This window comes from Trachinotus anak, unplaced genomic scaffold, assembly GCF_046630095.1.
Source record: "Trachinotus anak isolate AG129_WGS33_773 ecotype Australia unplaced genomic scaffold, CSIRO_AGI_Tana_v1 ptg000009l, whole genome shotgun sequence".
Lineage (NCBI taxonomy): Eukaryota > Metazoa > Chordata > Actinopteri > Carangiformes > Carangidae > Trachinotus > Trachinotus anak.
This window is the reverse complement of record NW_027273860.1, coordinates 19,999,634-20,020,977: the sequence shown is the minus strand read 5'-3', so window position 1 is coordinate 20,020,977 and position 21,344 is coordinate 19,999,634. Positions and strand designations below refer to the sequence as shown.

Genomic DNA, 21,344 nt, shown 5'->3' with positions numbered 1-21,344 from the left:
ATAACTCTCAAATGTCAGTCAATGTGGTGACCATCTGTCTCAACCAAACTGCCACTCAAGGATCTCTCTTGTTCACTCCAGTTCAAACCCTTTTCTTTGTGAACTCTGGATGTTGTGTGAGAGGAAAAGCATGTACAGGACCTTGTGGTGCAACGGTAGTGTCTGACTCAATGTCGGGGTCAGAGTTTTAAGTTGTAGCTCTGTCCTTTGGCATGAAAATATATTGGGAAGTTACTTGTCAGATAAGAACACAAAAGCTCCTAATGGAATCACAAAGATCCTGCTGTACTTTATACATTACTAATGCCAGAACCTTGAGCAACAGTCCCGCGTCCTGGCAAGTTGGAAATGACTACATTATCTCCTTGAATGCAGCGAGTCAGTGAGTCCAGATGAGAAGATTATGTGTTCAGATCACATCGTGTGCAAGACCTTAAGCTGCACATCTGCTTTTTGGCAAACAAAAATGGATAATAGTAAATCGTGGACTAAGAAATGGCTTCAGGTTTCAAACTCTGAATGTCATGCGAGAGACACAGCATGTGTGTGACCTCGTGGCGCAACGGTAGCGTGTCTGACTCCAGATCAGAAGGTTGCGTGTTCAAATCACGTCGGGGTCAGAGTTTTAAGTTTACCAAGGTGCTTGTTGAATTGAAAACACACTGTCACTGTGGCATTTCCATCCAGCTTCAGTGATCTGATCACAAGTGGACCGATCTGAATGTACCAGACGGTCTCATCACTCAGACACATTCAGGGGTGGTCTGGGCCTCCTGCTCAACTAAAGGGAAATACTCGGTCCTGGTTTGCTTTTGTTGAGACTGCAAGTGTGTGAGTGTGTGAGTGTGTGTGAATGTGTGTGGGGCAGGGACGGGTTGATCGAATCATTGCACTGCACACAGCTGTACAGTGAAATAAGATTTTATCCATTTGAGATAGTTAAATATTTTCAGGTCTTTTAGAAACTGTGGCAGACATCTGGACATTATGTAAATATGTTCTTTCATGATTTTAAATATCAGCAATAATAATAACCCTTCCCATAATACATGTGTTATAGTTATATTCTAAGAGGTTGGGCACTGGGTGGACTCTGTGGGTTGATGGATACAATTTCCAAGGCCTGTTTTTTGGAAACCTGGTCTACACCTGCTGATCATTATCACCGTCTGACCCTCTGGGTTGGGAGAATATTTCTTGGGCTGTCTTGCATCAGTGTCACGATATGTTGAGCACAGAGAGTGAACAGATGAGCTTCTGTTGCCGTTGAGAGGAGAAGGGGTTGAGCTCCGATGCACCAGCTGTGTGTGAAAGTGGTATTGGAGAACTCTTTGGTGGGTACACGAGCTGGTTGTGTGCCCTGCAGTTGCAGCACAGATGTGGTGAGCACGGTGCGCTGTGTCAACATGTGAGACCAAAGAGCTGCCACTCCCTCCTGCCGTCTTATACACTCCTGGGATCTTGATGTCTGCTCTACATATGTTGTTCTTGAACCTACTGGGATTTGCGCACACACGGGCACACACACACACACACACACACACACACACACACACACACACACACAAAGGGAGAGAGCAGAGTTCTCTCTCAATGAACCGATCCCCTTCTCCTGGGTGTGAGGTGTGTGCCTTTGTGTGAAGTGTGTGAGAGGGTTTCATGGTCACAGTCCGTTGCTTCTCCACAAACCATGACCAGCACACTCCGCACTACAAATAGGTTCTGTCAGGGTTTCTGGACTTAGCATGTTCTGTGAGGTCATGTTACAACCTCAATATTTCCACTTATAGGTATTGTGCAGTATTTAGAAACAGGTGAATGAATACCTGAGTACATGCTGAATACCTGAGGCATACAGTTAAGCCCCAAATTATTCAGACCCCTTCACTTTTCTGTTGTAGCCTTAAGCTGAAATAAAAATAAAATCCTTTTTCCTTCATTAACCTACACTCCGTACACCATGATGATACAGTGAAAACAGAATTTTACAGTTTTTTTTTTTTTATTAAAAAACTGAAATATCACATTGACATCAGTGTTCAGACTCTTCACTGTGGCATTTGAAATTTAGCTCAAATTCATCCCATTCTTCTCGATCATCTACGATACCTTTCCACACCATGGTTGGAGTCCACCTGTGGTAAATTCAGTTGATTTAACAGGCACACACCTGTATGTGTATATGTATATATATATATAAATATATATATATATAAGGTCTCACATATGACAATGCATATCAGAGCAAAAACCAAGACATGAGGAGGAGGGAACTTCCTGCAGAGGTCAGAGACAGGATTGTGCGTGGGGGAAGGATCCCAAAAAAAAATAAAAAATCTGCTGCATTTGAAGGTTCCTGAGAGCAAACAAGACTCTACATGTCACTGTGATATTTTAGTTTTCCATTTTTAATAAGTTTGCGAACATGTCTAAAATTCTGTCTTCATGTTGTCATTGTGGAGCACTGAGTGTAGATTGATGAGGGAAAAGTTTTTTTTTTTTGGCATTAGGCTGCAACATAAGAAAATGTGACAAAATGTACGAATGATTTTGGGAGTAACTGTTGGAAAACTGCAGGTCATGTCAGTCATAACAAAACTTGACACTTGCTCGCCATCCACAGATACAGTGACCGTTCAAGCTGCCTGAAGTCTATTCCTGCTGCCATGGCTGCTGTCTGGTTGGAGGAACAGTTTGATGATGTAATTCCTCTCTTAAAACAATATGCGGCGCGTAACGTGTTTGTTCCACATTTAGATCCCAGGAACCTCCTCGTCCTCCTACACACACACAAACACAAATCCTAGAAAACACTCTGTGACCTCTCTGTGCTCCACATCTGCAGTGTGTGAAAGAGCTGTGTCTGCCGTGACATCTCCACTGTGGGTTGTCTGTTCGTGGTGATCACCCTGCGCTCTATGTTTCTCTTGGCTCTTTCAGAGGTCCCATCTGGCAAGCATAACCTCTTGTGCTTATGAAATAATAAACAAAAGTGTGCTGAAACTGTGCTGACTGCTGCCTCTATAAGTACACAAAGAGCCTTGCAGTGCTCGACCAGTTGAACTGAACCAGCAGGCCTTGACATGCAGGGACTGCACTGACTTTCAATGCCACTTGCTGCGTTGTGTTGGACTTTTCTCCAGTAGAAAACTGGCAAGCTAAGTAGCATTTTCTTAAAATTACAGGGTTTTACTGCACTGCTCAGTTACTGTTATGAATGTTTTGCATTTGAAATGCTCTCAGTAACAATAACTCCAAACTGGCATGACTACATGAGCTCGTACGTTCATTGTTCTCTTCTTTCAGTCATGATTTAGTTGTCTGCGCACTCATATTGTTGCATATTGCCACTGGCATGTCTGCACTTCCCCTTGTCTTCCCTTAATTAATCATGTAGAGAAGCTGACATACTGACGATGACGATGATCATGATGATGATGATGGTGATGATGATGGATAACTGACAGTGTCCTGAGTTACCTGATCTTTACCTCATGATAATCTACGTCCATCTCACAGTAACACACAGATATTTAACATCTGCACCAACTCTGACTGCTCCTGTAGTCCGCAGCTGAGCAGATGGCCCGGACAGGACCAGCATATTGTTAACTGTTAAACAGCTAGCACGCCAAGCGTAGCTAGCCTTGCTCTGCTATTCTGCGTGGTGAACTTGGCGTGACACCACATGTACCTGTTCTCCACCCGAGCAGAACACGAACTAGCGCCACCACCTGCAGTCCAATATGGTGGAGTAACAGTCCGCCCACAGGACGAGAGACCTGCCCGCAGGCAGGGAAACACAAGGCAGGGTGAAGACTCGTGGTGAGCGGATGAACAAAGTGTGGAAAGTGTAGGAATCATAACGAACTAAAATCAGAGCAGAAACAGGATGCAAAGACTTGTGAGATGGGCCTTTGAGTTGAAGTGACAGGCTTTGTGTCCAGAAACCTTATGTACAACAAGTCACATGATCATGAGTTCAACTAACTCTGTAGGGAGGTTCGGGAGTCAGATCATGGATCGTGATTCTACCTAAAAAGATCTTTGGACCAGATCCCCCACCCCTACTGTAGATATTAGTAAGCCACTTAACCACATCCACATATCAAAGCAATACATGCGATGAATATGTGTAAACCACAAACTGTCTTCAAGTCTGGGATATATTATATTCTTATTCATATGGTGGGAGTTGCATTCCTGCTTGTAAATGCAAATACAATTAGACATGTTTTTTTTTTTTTTTCTTTGTGCCCCCCAGTTTCGAAATCATGCATGTCTCATTTCACCTAGACAATAAATGTGTGTAGGGTGTGTTTGCACGTGTGTGTGAATCCACCCCTGCTGTTGCTAATGACCAGGTGTCTCAGATGGGATGAAACTGGCGAATTGCCCAAAGAAGCTCCTCATCCTGGGACAGATCACTAATAAACACGCTACTGAAAGGTGACTGTGGGATGGAGGCCAACATGCTGGTTGTTAGCCTAAACACAGACTGTGAGCTGTTTACAGTTCATGGTCTGGTTCAGTGATTAAAGGAAAGCTTACTTTTTCTTCATTCTGTTAATTATGCACAACTGCAGTCACTTACATTTAGGTTGTTCATTAATGAATGCATGTAAACGGCTTCTGTCCACTTATAAAGCAATAAGGTCCTCAAGCTGGACAACATCACGTTTAAAGAACTTGCTTTAAAAATCCTCTGACTGATGTTACTTCTCAGACTTGCAGTCATACAACAACACACTACTGTGTGTTTTTTTTTTCACGTCTGTCATGCCTCTAAATCACTGGCACATCCTGTCTGAAGTTTTGCTCTGTAATTGGCTTAATGATGTATCATTATGAAAGTGCTCAATGTGATCCTCCTGTGATAATGTCTGTTTTAATTTGTTAGTGAAACCTTCATCGCAGCAGCGCTTCCAACTCACGCTGAGCCGTGAGGCAGCATGTCTGGCCTGCGTGGACACACACACACACACACACACACACACACACACACACAGACCAGATTATCCAGACCAGATGCTTGGCTTTCCACGTTGTACTTATCATGAGGGGTGATATGTGGAGTTGTAGTCCCAGAGAAACAAGGTTTAGGGACTACAAATCCTCTTTCTCAAGCAGATCACACAGCAGAGGAGATGACTGCGGGGGTTTATCCAAACATACACTCATCTCGAATCAGAAAGCTTGGAAGATCAGGTGTCATTAGTCTGAAGAATGGCTGCACCTCTGACTTACAGCGACAGTACATGTTTTCTCTGGCTCTCTGCCTTTCTCTCCTCCACACAGCTACAGCGTGAGACTGCAGAGAGCTGACAGTCGTCTCTGCTCTGGCTCAGTGTGTGTAGGTGTGGCAGATATCTGGAGGGTCTCGAAGTCAAGAGGCTCCAGGGCTGGCTTTGTGTTTGACAGGCTGGCCTGAATTACCAGCTTGATCCCTCTCGAACCTCCCTGGCACCAGCACTGCCACTGTCCCGGTGTGCAGAGACTGGGGAGATGAAAACTTTGGGCCAAAAGAAATACACATATATCTGTGTCCTTTCATATGCGTCTGTACTACAAACATATCCACCATACAAAGCCATTCATCTGCACTAGGGAGGATTTCACCAGCTACATGGGACGTTTGCTTTTTTCCATCTGAAGAATGAGGTGGAAAAAAAGATTCATTGAAAAAACTTGGTTCTTTTGGGCTTTTTAAGCAGTTTGTTCAGTCTGAATGTGAGATGTAGTTTTAGCAAATGAGGCACTAACCTACATACTGTACATGTAACTGAACTGTTGAATGAACTGAATGATTAGTTTACTGGAACAACAACAGTGAGTGAAGTAGAGAAGTTTAAGATTTTGTGAATTTTAAGCCAATAGTGCAGCCATTGGGAAGGTAGGGTGATAAAAAACTGTCCTGAACACTCACTTTGTGTTCACATGTGGCTAAATCTGATGTGAAGTTTCAGCTTAGCTCATTGTGCTTTACTGTTCAGAGAAGTGCTGGATATGTGAGTCCATTTATCTTAAGTTAAAGTCAGATTGCTTGCTGGATATATGGATTTCACATGATGTGTTTGTTCTGAAAAAATAAAAAAAACATCACAACATGAGACTTCAATTCAACAAGTTCGACAGGTTGAGGAAAAATGTGGCTCATTATTCAATGAGAGTAACTTAATGTGGAGACACTAATTATTCTCAACGAACTACTGTAAGCAAGTCAAACATCACTAAAATACATCCTGAGTGTCTCAGCAGTGTAATCATAAGTTCATTTGACTAAGAAACACAAATTTAAAATCTGAGTAAACTGAATTTAGGTTAAATAGTTAGCCCAGCGTCATATTATGAATTCAGTTCAGTGAATTTAAGACATGAAGTTGAATCAAGGGTTTTCATTCCTGTCATATTTCCTCACTTTAAAGGGGCTATTTGTGGTTTCTTGCTGGGAGCAGGTGGTGATTGGCGCTTGACAACAGCTTCAGCCTTTGTTGTCTTTATAATACAAGAGGTTATAATACGCCCTCTGAGCAGCGCTGCGTCTTCAGGACAGATTACAGGCTGCAGTGAGTCGCTATCTGGAAGGGGCTGGCTAGTTAGCATGCTAACTTTATTAGAAGAAGAGAGGTGATGGAGAAAAGAGTTAACATCGGTGTTGGTTTGCACCTCTGGAGACAGCTGTGGCTGAGTAAAGGAATGAAGTTTGATGCTGAACAGCATTAATGCTAACGTTGGCTATGTAGCAATATGTTATATGATAAGTACACAGGTGTAGGGACTGAATTCAATGCTAACCTTCATCAGGACATTGTTTCTGTTTTATATGAGAAGAAACAGCCACAGCTTAATCTAACTTGGATTTCCATCATGTCTCTTGAGTCTTGAACAATGTTTGGTGGCTGCTCACTTGCACTGTCTGCAGCCCCTTACAGCCCGCAACGAGAAAATCTCTGAAACTTAATTACGCTTCACTCAAGCGTCTTTGTGTCATGTTGTATACCATTGATGTGCTCCCTTGGGTGGATGTGCAACATGCAGCAGGTCTCCAGTGTGTGCAGAGCTGCATGTGCTGTGTGTGTAGGTGTCATATTTCTGTCAGTGCTGTGCTCTGCAGGCTGCGCTCAGTTTGGACAGGAGGGGCATCAATAATGCACCTACACACAGACAGAAGGTACACAGCCCACAGTATGGGGCTGCAGCGTTCTACTATGAAGCTGTTGTTATGCCCCAGAGGGACGTTACGTCTACTTCAGTGATCTAAAAAAACCGTAGGAACTAAATTAAACTGGAAAATCAACTGTTGCTTGTCTCAGCCCCGACCAGCTCCTGCTCCAAGCTGTTTGTCTGCACTCTGATCTGACTGTTCTTGTGCTTCAGCTTGAGTCCCTCTCCTGGCACTCAGGCTGCTCCTGTGTCCACAGAAATAAGCTTTTATGTTTCTCACATGCAGAAGTAAACGTAGGCCACAGTGCATCAGACCTGACAGCAGCAGCAGCAGCAGCAGCAGCAGCAGCAGCAGCCTGCTACTGTCCTACAGTTTCTGTTTTGCATTTGTTTTACTTTCTCCTGATAGCAACACTTGGGCAAAGATAAGGAGCAAGGGCTGTGTGTGTGCATGTGTGTGTGCATGTGTGTGTGCGTGTGTGTGTGTGTACGTGCACATGAGTGGCATAAAATGCACTCCATAAATCACAGGTGTTATTGTGCTGCAAGAGCACAAACTCTAAAAGTGGGAGGTTGAGAGGTTGAACTACTGGGTTAAACTGATGACTCACAGGGAGGTCTGTACTCTCAGAGGTCAAAGGTCACAGCCTAATGGGGATATCCAAGCTCTTTGCTCAGGCAGTGAAAGTGTGGAGATTTTGCAGTCCTCTCTAAATGACTTTTTGAGATTTTAGTGTTTATCTGTTCATTTTCACACTGATGTCTCTGGAACCAGTTCATCACTTGTTTCCATATGAACAACAAAATAAAAGTAAACTTAGAAAGGTCAATAACATCTCTCATCATCCACAAAACATCTCTTTCTTGTGTTGAATCGATCCTTTGGAAAATATTTGTTTTAGTTTGTGTACATCTCTTTAGGTTCTTTAGGTAGTTAGGCAATTAGCTCATCTTTAGGTAATTAGTTCTAAGGACAGAAGAGATCACACATCATCAACTCAAACATGTAGCTGTGAAGGTATTTTCATATGTAGAATATGCAGGTGATGTATAGACACATGTTTCCCTCTATAACTGTGGAACATGTCGCTCTGATTAAATCGCACTTCAAAGGCGCCTTTAAAATAGTGATAAGATAATGAACATTTCTCCCACTTTCTCAGTTTACGTATCAGAGCCTGTCGATGCCATCTTTAGAAGATAACACACACAGGGTCACATTTCGTCCGCTCTGTAAACTGTTGCTGCATCATCCTGCTGGCTATCAGTCATCTCCAAACCCCTGACATTCCCCAACGCTGACTAATGAGCAGCTCGTCTGTGTGTTATCTTCACTGAACGCCACAAGTGTGACTGGCATCTCATTCATTTGTGCATCACACGAAGGTATTCCACCCTCTAAGTCTGTTTATCTGACTAACAGGGACTGATAGTGAATGCATGGCTGCGCGGAGGTTCGTCAGACTTTCTAAAAATGCTTTGACCCCGACGTGATTTGAACACGCAACCTTCTGATCTGGAGTCAGACGCGCTACCGTTGCGCCACGAGGTCCCTGCTGCAACCCCCAAAACCTGAGAACCACATCCAGCCACTGACATCACCCCTGTGGGAATAGCAACACTTGCAGGAGCTAATGCAGCAATCGTAAAACACACACGGGCGCATGTTCTCTCCTTCACACACACACACACACACACACACACTTTTCCCCCTCCTGCTCCCTCCCCCGGTTCCCTCCAGGGCCGCAGTCTTTGTGTGGTCTTTGACAGGAACAGGCAGCCCACTCTGGTACAAAGACACAGATAATAGGGTGAAGACAGCTATTGTCTGGGCTCATGTCGCGAGAACAGCTACCTCTGTTTCCCTCTTACCTTCTACAGGGGATCAGATAAGCAGATACCTGATCAGATGCAGGTGGTGGTGTGTCACTCAGTCAGCTTATGAATGAACATGTAAAGCTTGCATATGAATAAACAGGTCACTGGGGCAGGAGCTGAAAGATCAGCAGGGTATTCTCTGTGGCACACCCTCCCTGTGTGCCGAATACAGAAGTCTCAACCTCTGGATCTATTCAGTGTCAACACAGCAGGGATTATTGTGTGACTGCACACCAAGCCACCAGGCCACTTTATTCATGTCTTTTTGCTGCACATGTAACCACATCTCTCATTTACATACTGTACTCGCTGTGAGTGCTGCTGCTCCGTTTGCTCCGCTTTTATCTCATTAAAGTGAAACCAAACGTGCTGTGCATTCCTCTGTTGCTGCTCTTGGCAGTGCTGCGCGAAGAGAATCCAAGCTACTCCCCTTACATGTGCACTTTATAGTGAGATGTAGCTCTTGACTCAGTGACAGTAACACACAGACTGAAGATACATTTTTATAGGATGACATTACTGTAATGTGATATTAGTTGCAGTGATGCTTGGTTTAAGTTCTCAGCATGTTGTCATTGTAGCTGTGAAGCATCATATTTTATGTTTCAATATCTCAGCCGACATTTGACATTTGACGATGCGCTTTAATCCGAGTCCCCTGATAAAATGCTAATGCACTGTTTGAGGCTATGTTTGCTGTTGTGCAGGAGTTGTGTGCTTTTCCGACCTTTCAAACAATTTTGTGCCTGACCTGAGAGACTTGCTGAAAATTCAACACTGGGATGAAAAGTTACACCATCCAACACAGGTTATACTAGTTTCTACATCCGTCTTCCTGTTCGCATGATGACTTGCAGGAAGAGGGACAGATGTATGTTGTTCTTATATTTTACTTGTTATCCAACCTCAGACTGACCTGACTCAGATTGTCTATCAGAGCTGTGCACGACAGTTGTTCTTATCTGTCAGTGTTCATGAAATGATACCGTCCCAGCTCACTCTCTAATTATGGACACAGAATAGTGATGACGTGTTGACATTGTCTTGTGAGGAAAAACCAGGCTATGTGTGAGACTTGGTTGTACTTGAGCAGCAGTGCAGCCATCCAGCATGGATCTGATGTGGGTTTTATTTCTCTGATGTACATGAAGTTTCCACTGTAAAAGTGACCTCATACAGCCTCATACAGTGTTGATCATTTTTAGTGTTTCTGTGGAAGGACTTTAAATGATGAGAGTAGCAGTATCTTTCTGGATGCTTGGAGATAATATGATACTGATCCTTTCTGGGAAACTGTCCACTTTCTTGCTGAAGTCACCTCAGAGAAGTGGTCTGCTCAAAGCTCTGTCAGCAGGGCGGACCACTTGGGTCCTTTAGTGCATGAAACCATGTACTGAATATTGAGAAAAGAATCTTTAGCACATGTGCGAGAGCTGGTCTTGTGTAACAAGGTGATTTAGAGATGATGGCTGAGCGTGCTAACACTGTATCACCTCTCGGGCTGTCCTCCCCATCCACTGATCCTGTACACTGCAGTCATACACGAGTCCATGCACTCTGCCTGTCTTCAGTCCATTAACAACTGAACTACATGTGTGCAACATATGACTAAACACATGTGTCAGATGTGTTGATGAGATGGAAGTGCATTTGTCAACATACACTTTTGAGGGAATTTCCTTGTTAGCCAGCATGTACCAAGTATTCGTCTTTTTATTTAAAGCTATAGTTTTAAAGCCCTTCATCAGTTAATAAGACTATGAAGCATCTTCCAAGATCTGTGTGGTAACATGACTTAGTTCAGGAGAATCCGTGTGTAAAGCTGGAAACAAATGAGACTATCAGCCTTCACTGGGAAGATAAATTATGAAAGAATCAGTATGAATACAACATTAAAAATGTCTTAAATCTACAGTAGCGCAGATCTTCAGGACTGGAGATAAAGATGAATGATACTGTGTAGGCTGATCAAGTTGAAAAAGTGTGTGTGTGTGTGTGTGTGTGTGTGTGTGTGTGTGTGTGTGTGTGTGTGTGTGTGTGTGTGTGTGTGTGTTTGTGTGTATGTGTGTGTGCGCATTGTGTGCATCAGTTAAGACTTAAGTATTTAGACCAAAGAGACCAGAGATCAGAGACCAAATTCATCCCGCTCCTGGTCAGTGAGGAATTCTCTGCTCTTTAAACAGTGAAGTGTTGTCTTTGGCTTTCAGGAGGCTGCGCAGCATTGATGTAAGACTTCTACATAATTTATACCAAGTCAAATCCAAACAGTATTTGTCAAGATCAGTTACTTTCCTTCCATCCCAAGTGTTTTTCTGGGATTACGTTTTGTGGCTGAGCTTCTCTCAGAACCTAGTGTGTTTCCTATAATCCATCTGAGCAACTAGTCCGGCTGAAGATGCCAAACAGACAAGGAGCATGTCAGCGTCTGAAAATTAAAATAATTTTTTCCCCCCTGTTTAATACTCAGGGTCAGTTTGTGGTTTCTAATGACTTCCAGTGATGATAAATTTATGCCGTGTCTGTCTTCTTCTGGGTTTTAAGTATGTTTTGTAGTGGTATTATTGTACAGTTTTAGCAAAGACGAAAAAAAATCTAATGACTACAATCTGGCATTGTTCTGTCAATTGTCAAATACTAATAACAACACAATTCTCCCTTTGCTTCAGTTCTCATGTCTTGTCTTTTGGGAACGTCCCTGATAAACTTGCCCTTGTTTCCCTCCTAATAACTTCAGAAGGAAGAAAAATACCACACAATCATTCCCCTCATGATTTGGACCATTTTGTCTGGTGAACCGCGATGGAGCTCACTACAACAGAGCCGTGCACGAAGGCATTTAACCACAGACCCGAACCCGCTCAGTTTGGAGGAAGAGGCATGCAGGAAAAGAGACGGAGAGAGGGGAATGTAGAGAGAACAAACAGAGACAAATGAGACAGCAGATTCTTTCCAAACAGGGTGAACGAGGAAGATCAGCCCCTGAGCGGAGTGATTGCTCTGTGCCCTGCATCATGTCTCAGTACCTGAATATTCTGTCCGACACTCACCTTATACATGAAGCTGCTTTGCACATCTAAGAGTTTCCTCCTCAGACTAAACTTCCCTGCAAAGACAAGTCTTAAAAAAAAAAATCAGAGAAACTCTGAATAAGACTTTATTAGACTATATAGAAAATCTTTAATAGTTTGGCAATGATCTTCTCTAAGGGGAAACAAAAAGAGGGAAATTTGTACTAAATAGACTATAGCTTGGAAAGCTACTGACTTGATTACGGTTGGTTGGACAGCTGAAACCAAATATGAGCCTCAGCCGAACTTTGGAGCGCATTTCTGCACAGACTGAGAATGAGCTGTGCAGTTTGTCAACTATTTCTTACAATGTAGTCGTACTCAAAAAGCTTCAGGGCAGCAATGTTGAGTCGAATAACTTACAGTGACCAGGTTCTCTTCTCTAGTACTATCAGTATTGTTTTAAAAGAGACTTGAAAAATCTTCTTTTTTTCCAGCTTCACTGCTTCCTGCCTTTGAAGGACTGTATGAATTATTAATGAGCCTTTACCTGGGCATGTTTGTTCTGTGAATACGCTGGTGCAATACTGTGCAAAGCGGGAACACGGTAATAGACATTTTCACTTCAAACATTTTATATGAACTGCACACTATAAACTGTACAGTGGACATAAGTCTGTGATCATTATCAAACACCAACCATTATCAACACACAGTATTTCATCTCAATATTTACAAAGGTCCTGACTGATTACAATGAGTGCTGTGTATGAACTGAGTTGATCTAGGATTTTGTGTGAAAGCATTATGTATGCATGGATGATATTCATATGCTGATGCAAAGAAGGTGATGTCAGTTTTTTTTTTTTTTTGAGTGTTGAGTGTTTCACCTGTAATCATATAAGACTTATGGCTTCGCTGCTGTGCCTGTTTCACATCTACGCCCCAGGCTCCCACGCGAACAAAGCTTTGAGCCATATGCTCATTTTGCAGGCCAACCAGAAGAGGATTAAAACATTTCATAACTGCTATCGTGATGTCAATCCATGACCATGTCCATGACCATGCCTGTGTGTGTGCCAGCTGACTGGATCATTGTATGATTAGATCAGCTGATTCCTAATGAGACACAAGCTGCTAATTCCTTTGGCCTGGCAATGCTAATGTGTTGTATGGCTTTACTTACATAAGGCTACAAATCCTATGAGTCTATATGGTTCAAATAAAGCTGATCTCATTACTGGGCTAATGCTCTCTCTTTTTTTATTCATTTCCAGGACCTCAGCTACTGGGTCCAGGTCCACAGGTTGGAGCATGGAGATGGAGGCATTTTGGACCTGGATGACATGTTGTGTGATGTGGTGGATGACAAAGACAGGGTGAGTCAAAGTGTGTGTGTAATTGAGGGGCATTTGATTTGATGTATTGGCTTGTTTTCCAAGTTGTTTTGCCACCTCTTCTCATTTCCTCTCACCTTTTCTTTGAGCAAAAGTAACTTTGATGGCGTCTGAACTGAGTTTCGCTGACATGTGCTTCTACTGCCTCATGATCACTAAAACATTACAGAACAGAAACCCACTGCACACCACCATGTTCCCTGTTTAATCATTTCAGCCTGCTGGCAGCTCTCCAGAGCTTTCATATCTGTGGAAGGTCGACCGATGCAGTGAAGTCTGCTGTATTACATTCAAGGTCCCACTTTGATGTGTGTGTATTTCCAAATTTGCCAGGGTAAGTGTGTGTGGGCAGAATCTATGTCAGAGGCAGCATGATGCCACACTACCCACCGCACCCACTAGACCAGCTGTAAACGATTACCCACAATCCCACTGCATCCTCCCCATGGGAACAGTGCTGACTACACCTGAGTCACTCGCTCTTTGGCTTTAATGTTGGGCCAGGTAGTGAGTTCAACCTCCTCTCTGTGTGTCTGTGAGGGGGGAAATGGTTTAAATGAATGTCTGGTGAATGTTTTTAACCAGTTTAACTCAGGTTATTTAAATTGCTGAATTTACTCCACAGTGAATGTGGAGAATGTGATGATGTAGCAGCACCTAATGTAATTTAATAATAATAATAATCTAATCCTGGTGCAATCAAGACATTTGGTGTTCTCGTCACCTCACAGATAACTAAGCTTCAAGGCACCAGGATCATCATCATCATCATGTATAAAGTGGTGATGAAACATCTAGGTTTAAAATGAAAGTGCCCTCTGTTAGCAGCTTGCTCATGCTACCTGACATTTCCCACGCCTGACGTCTGAGATGTAGAGCAGTTCAGCTGAACTGGAAATTGAAGATGCTCTCAGGTTTGTGCATGAATGAGAATCTGTGTGTGTCAGAGAGAGGACGAGCACGTGTGCATGTGCATCTACACGTCTTATTTCTAGTGACTGTATGGTTGGTGCCATGGTTACGCATCAGGTGGGATCAGTGGTGAGAGCAGCTGTTTTGCACCTGCTGTCCGAAACACTCCTCTCCTTATTCCCCTCTCATCTCATCTTCATCTTCTTTCCTCTCCTCATCCATCTCCTGTGAGCCTCTTCAGACAAGAAAGAAAGAAAGAAAGAAAGAAAGAAAGAAAGAAAGAAAGAAAGAAAGAAAGAAAGAAAGAAAGAAGTCTATATTTTGCAATAAAATGTTTTCTTTTCATTATGTTCATTTGCTCTGAGGCTGTAAATACCTGCTCCCCCTGCTGGTTGTGTGGGTTCGTTACATTTCACTGGTGACTTTAATTTCTTTACCATGATAAAATGCATCTTTCTTGTTTTATTTAGACCAGTCAAGAGACACAATGACATGATTTTCAATGATTTTCCCATCAGTGTAGTGGTATAGTAAAGTACTGTGTATATGTTATTGAACTGTCAAACCCTTAACAATATCAGTCACTCTGAGACTGATATACTGTAGAAACACTCTGTTGACAGTTGCTGTAAATGAGTGCACGGCTTGATGTGGGCTGGGACAGCTAACTCTACACCAGCCATCTGTCTGGTGTGTGTGTGTGTGTGTGTGTGTGTGTGTGTGTGTGTGTGTGAGACTTTATGTGCGTGTGTGTGGGTGTTTGCTTCTTTGTATTTGTATATAGTTGTAGTAGTAGTAATTCCAGTCTGTCCAGTTCTCTCCATCAGATACTGCCTCCATCCCTGTTTCACTAATCTACCAACACACACACACACACACACACACAGTTAACCAGACCTGATCCTTTTAACCCATTAATAACTACATTGCTCGTGCTCTTATGGCTGGTGCTTCCACAGTCTGACGCTGGTTTACTGGTGTTGCAGATCTCAAAATAAAAATGGCCGTGTCTTCTTCTCTTACATGGTTAAAACCTGATTTGATTGTATTGTGAGTTTGACTTTTCCAGCCGTGGGCCAGGTTTTCAACCACATCTAGAATCTCAATAGTTAAAGTTTACAAACGACATTGGTGCTTCATTCAGTGGTATTTAAAGTTTTCCATGTTTGCTGTTTATGTAGTAGACATTTGTGTCTGTTAACTGTTAATTTGATGATAGAGCTGAAGTGTTTGTCATCAGTTTCATCCCACACATGTGAGTCTTTGTGCGGAGTGCTTCACACAGCTGACAGCACAGGTTCAATGAGATGCATTGCAACAGTTTGTGGTCTTTATGAAGTCAAAACACTCTGACCCCGACGTGATTTGAACACGCAACCTTCTGATCTGGAGTCAGACGCGCTACCGTTGCGCCACGAGGTCTCACGCCTGAGTGCTCAGTACTTTTTCAGCTCGCTGTCAGTATGTCAGTATGTCAGTATGTAGAGGACGGGTAGGGCTACTGGACAGGGCTCGAGCTCTGCTCCCTGTCATGTACAGTCAGTGTCAGTCTATGCAGCTGTTGCTTAACAGCATACGTAGTTGTTTCTGCAGCTTATGCTCTTGCCATTTTCTTGCTACTTCCTCTGATATTACCCTTCTTTGTACCAGTTAGGTGGGTAGGCAGCAAGTTAGATGGTATTTCATCTTACAGCTAAGGTAATATTACAACTGGGATCTGTAAACTGACCACCTGAACATTTTGGTCTGGTGTCTTAACAAGTGAAATTTCAAAATTTTATACTAAGTGAAAGATCTGTCAGTAAAAAGACTTTTTACAAAGCAATAATGAAGACTGTTGTCCCAAAAGGATAAAATAACCACTCACTATGCCACTATGAGGTGTTTTATTATCACTGAAAAAGACAGTTACCACCAGAAATTAGCATGAGAGACCTTTATTGTGTATTTCGTATCTGAAATACAGATATACTGATACTGAGTATAAATACAGAGGACAGGGTATACAGAGTGTAACCTGAATGGCACTCAGTACAGCAGAGACCTCCTGCCAAGGCCAAACAATCCCACACATGTCTGTCAGAGCCAGATTATTATCTGGATCTGCACCAAATGGTGTTAACTCATACGTCTCAACAACATAAATATGTCTGATTTTTCACATCAAGTTCCAAATATTATTTCCTGAGAAGCTGACAGAAATGTGGCAAAATGTCCGATGTTTACGAAAGTGATAAAAAAAACCAAAAAGATTCCTGGATCCTCCTTTTTAAAAAGATCTGCAGCAAAATGAAATGGGCTCCTCCCTGACCCCACCCCTCTGCAAGTTTGGTGCAAATCTGTTCAGTACAGTTCATCTGTTACTCTGCTTTATCAATCACCTTCTTTCAGTTCCATCCTCTTTATAAACTGAACATCACATCACACATAAGCAGCACTGGTGGTGTTTACTGCTGATGTGATTTCTGCTGAAAGTATTGCACAAATCAGCAGGATGATACGGGGCAGTGAGCTCAGTCACATTAACATGTGAATGAATGAGCTCATACCCGCTGTGTGTCCGTGCAGTAACATGGAGCCGAGAGGAGTTAATATACAAACTGCCGTTGTCACTTTTCAAGTTTCAGTCCCTCCACCGTTGGGAGCACGTGACCTGATCAAATCTTCGGTGTGTGTGTGTGTGTGTGTGTGTGTGTGTGTGTGTGTGTGTGGTATGTGAGATGTCGGCTCAGGTTCAGCAGGTACATTATGGTGCTGTGATTCATATTCAGTCACAGAGCTGCGTGCTGTGGCCTGTCTGTCTCTGCTGCACAGATCCTCACACTGATGACCTAACTTCACATTTCACACCTTAATGAGAAACACGAGTGTATTTGTCAAGTTAGTTTTGGTTTTGTGTTGCACGGTGACGTTAAACTTTTTGTCTAGATGTCTAAAGATAATTCTGATGAAAACATATTTTCTCAGATTACAGTTTCATGTAGATTGAGGTGTTTGTCTGAACAAGCTGCCTCTCTTCCATCGAGATGCTGAAACACAGGCCCTTCCTGTCTGCCCATGATGCCCTAACACTATTACTATTATGTCTGTCACTAGTGATGTAAATCCTGTGTGTGTTTGAGTAATAGTCAGGAGTTTGATGATGTTTTGGCACCAGTTTTTTGGTGCACTGCTGCCACCCACTGGACTAAAGTGTGAAGTGGTGGATTGACACATGAACAGCTGATTTTGTGTTTCATCAAGGCCAGGGTATTATATAAAAAATGATTTTGCTTTATTATTTTAATCAAGACTAATCTAGAATCTGTAAAGTTTATTCTTTAATGAGCTATGAATGTCTTTCATGCTTTATATTCTATAAAACATGTGTGACCTGTGTGCTGTACAAACTCAGGGTGTATCTGCAGTGATGATGTCGACATTCTGCTGATGACTTGTGGTACAGTGGTCGTGCATTTGACTCCTCATTCTTTATTCAGTCACTTCAGGGTCAAAGTATTTCAGGTGCACAACAAGCATTGGATTTGAATGTATGCAAGTTGTAGTTCAGTGTGAATAACAACAGCTCATTTAACATTGAAACGTATTATAATTGGAATTAGAGCAGAGTGATGTATCGATATCAGAAAAAATAATCGTACCATCAATAGGGATACTACGTCACAATGAAATATGACCTCTTACCTTACACAATAAGAACATGTGAGGCAGAAAGTGGGGGAATTTTTACTACAACATACATGTGCTGACTGAAACACAATGAAAAAATGTCAGACAAGAATGTGAATCTTAATTCACATTTTTGAACTTCAAAGTTAATTTCTTAGCACTTCTTCCATCAAAAAATAAAAGTAGTATTTTATTCAGTCATCACACATACAGTTATACAATATAGATAGTAAAAACAAAGTCTATGGTCTATGTATCAAGCAGTGACTGAACAGGTAAAATGCATATATACTGTATGCCTGCTTAGATCAAGTTAAGCTACTCACCAAAACAGAGAAGAGAATTGTTCACACTTCTAACCCTCAAAAACAGCTCTGCAGATCATTCTTTAGAAAACCAAAAGCAAATGACACATTTTCCCTGCAGCCCTCCTGCAGCTCTCCCATCACAGCCATATGCTCATGCTTCATAAATGCACACAACACAAGTCACACAGCTGTGAGCCTTTGGCTGCAATCAGAGGGAGCAACCAAACACTGCAACACATTTAGAAATGACAGGAAAATGAAGGGAGCAGCCTGTCACCTGTCCAGCAGAAGCACAACAAGTTCTCTCCATCACTGAAACGCTTCATCAATATTGACATTGACACATATCGATCTGAAGAGACGTGCACACACATCTGCATTTCTAGAGCAGCCAATAGGAAGGAGCCAATCTCTCTCTCTCTCTCTCTCTCTCTCTCTCTCTCTCTCTCTCTCTCTCTCTGAAAAGACCTGTGATGGCCAAAGTGTCCCATCACAGGGTAGATTTTCATAAGTCTGAGAGCAGAACCAAGAGGGGGTGCAGACGTCTAGTCTGCTCTCAGATCATTTAAATTACAATATGCTAAGAGGTGATTATGGAGTTTTTGCCTTTTGAGCCCAAAATATCACTGTCTACCCCGGACTTAATGTTCACATCAAACATCAGAATGGGACAAAGATGTTGTCTCACTGACATGACTGTTGGTGCCAGACTGGCTGGTTATTTCCTCTCCAACACTGGACAGTTGAAGACTGGAAACCGTAGCCTGGTCTGATGGATGGTATCAACAGCATGAATCCATGGACCCGACCTGCCTTGTGTCAACAGCCCAGGCGGGTGCTGGTGGTATAATGGTGTAGGGGAATGTTTTTTTGGCACACTTTGGGCCTTAATACCAATCATTAGAGATTGAAACAGTCCATCTGAGTTTTGTTTGCTGACTTTCTACTGGCTACTTCCAGCAGGATAAGGCTCCATGTCAGAAAGCGAAAGTTGTTTCATGAGTGAGTTCAGTGACCTTCAGTGACCCCCCCCCCCCCCCCCCTTTATTTTTTTTAAAGAAAAAATAAAGCTGAAATGTTATCTATTTTTTATATCTGGATGAGACACTTGAAACGTAAATGCAGCACTGATACATATTGTGCTAAGACAAAATAGTTATTACAGTGAACTTCCAGCCTTTATAGTTCGCCGTCTTCAGCAGGGCTGAATGAGCCAGTGGCAAGTGAACTAACATCATACAAATGCTTCATTTAATCCAGAGACGAGGGAGGAGGTGGAAACATCTAGCTGAGAGCCTCCTGTTAGACTTTGGAAAATTCATTCAGTGTGAAAAAATACTTCTGATAGCTATGAAATGGCTGGAAGTGGCTGCGGTTGAGACATTTCGTCCATATACCAGATGGCAATGAGGCACTTAAAATGACTCCTGGTTAGAATATTGCCTTAGGTAAGAAATTCACAATATGTGTCTGCTTAAATGAGTTCATAAAGGAATGAAATGGGCATGATATGGCCAATTAGATCAAATACGATTACACTTTAATGGTCATTGCAGGGAGATTGGGCCATTTATTGATTGGGCATATAAAACATCAAAACTGCTGGTGTTGTGCAAGACAAACACATGAAGAAGTGTGCGTGATTCCTGTAATCAAGTCAAGTGTGGTGGAAAACGAGTGGAAGGGATTCATTTGTCTGATCATTGTGTTCTGATTTCACTGGGGAAGAAAACAGGCAGAACATGTTTTTTGGACTTTGTGCTGCTGTTGTGCTAAGAGACAAATTCAGTGTTAAAGTTCAGCCCCTCTGGGAATCATGCAGCCTCCTTAGAAGCTAAGCTGCTGCTGCGGTTGTTTCACTGTCAGGCCCCTGCCCCTAACTGTAACCACCAATCACAGAGCGCCCCTCCGATTGATCCAATCTAGCATTTACCACACGCCACCTGACACAGCACACGCTGTGTGTGCTGTGTATATATATGTGTGTGTGTGTGTGTGTGTGTGTCGGCGTCCACTGTCCATTTTCTACAGTGCTGCAATGTGTGCATTTGACTTTTCCAAATCTGTATACCATCCAGTCATTTAGGCTGTGGTTTTTCTTCGGCGTGGGGGTTGAACAATCAGCTGTTTAGAGCACCCACTGGCAGAAACATAAATCTGCACCTATGACTGTAGTGCTTTGATTTCCCCCTCACTTCAAACAGCATTAACCCTTTACACTTGATTGGGCCTCATCCAAGTTGTCATCTTGCTTAGTCTGCAAGTCTAGATTTTTAATCCAAAGGGAGCTTGATAACAAATAAGTGAGGATGATTTCAGGAGCCGGGTCCCTTGGTGTTCGTAGCCCAGATCTCCCTCATTAACAGGTGATTCAAAGCGAGCCCCATCCCCTGGGCTTAATGAGTGCAGGGGTGAGGGGTGACTCCTCAGGGGGTGCTAAACAGAAAAAGCTCATTACAGGTGGAGCTGAAGATACCTGAATCAGCGGTTCAGTGTGGTGTGTTTCACAGCAGGTGCATGATGGATGTTGCAGTGACACTTGAGAACCACAAAGAGGCACTCAAGCCCACGTTATAGCAGCCTACAGGACTATCTGTACAGCGGCTGCTGCTCAGTAAATGTCTTTGTTTGCAAATGGATATTCAGCCTTGGAATAACAGATGCACGTCAATAATGTAATAAAAAAATGGCTAAATGCTGAGAAAAAGCCTCCTTGAACCTAAGTGAACCGACCGCCTCCTCTACTTGTGTTAATATGGCTTGTTTATAATGAGTAGCACATCCACGGCTCCTGTGGTTGAGCTCCTTGGCTTCTTGGACAATTGGCATTTTTTTGGCCCCTGACGTTGGCATTGCCATGGCAACAGCGGTCGGGTGCCAAGTGGGCACCTGTGCTGGGTCGAGATCAAGCCGTGAGTGAAATTAGCCAAGGCTAAAGCAGGGTCCCAGCAGCTGCCCCCTGGTACCAGAACACTGCCGGGGGAAATCAAAGACTAATTACTATGTTT

At 42.8% G+C, this 21,344-nt stretch overlaps 1 protein-coding gene and 3 non-coding genes across 4 annotated transcripts in view; 2 read left to right on the top strand and 2 right to left on the bottom strand.

Annotated features, from left to right (window-relative positions):
• The window catches only part of LOC139625582 (partitioning defective 3 homolog), a 358,479-nt gene that overhangs the window by 25,222 nt on the left and 311,913 nt on the right, over nucleotides 1–21,344 (top strand). Inside the window, exon 2 of the mRNA XM_071485696.1 lies at nucleotides 13,328–13,429. Coding sequence (XP_071341797.1) covers nucleotides 13,328–13,429 — 102 coding nt within the window. The remainder of the gene's footprint in view (nucleotides 1–13,327; nucleotides 13,430–21,344) is intronic.
• trnaw-cca (transfer RNA tryptophan (anticodon CCA)) lies at nucleotides 549–620 on the top strand. Its single transcript has one exon. It is a non-coding gene; the product is annotated as a tRNA-Trp (tRNA).
• On the bottom strand, nucleotides 8,645–8,716 carry trnaw-cca (transfer RNA tryptophan (anticodon CCA)). The gene has a single exon. It is a non-coding gene; the product is annotated as a tRNA-Trp (tRNA).
• trnaw-cca (transfer RNA tryptophan (anticodon CCA)) lies at nucleotides 15,710–15,781 on the bottom strand. The gene has a single exon. It is a non-coding gene; the product is annotated as a tRNA-Trp (tRNA).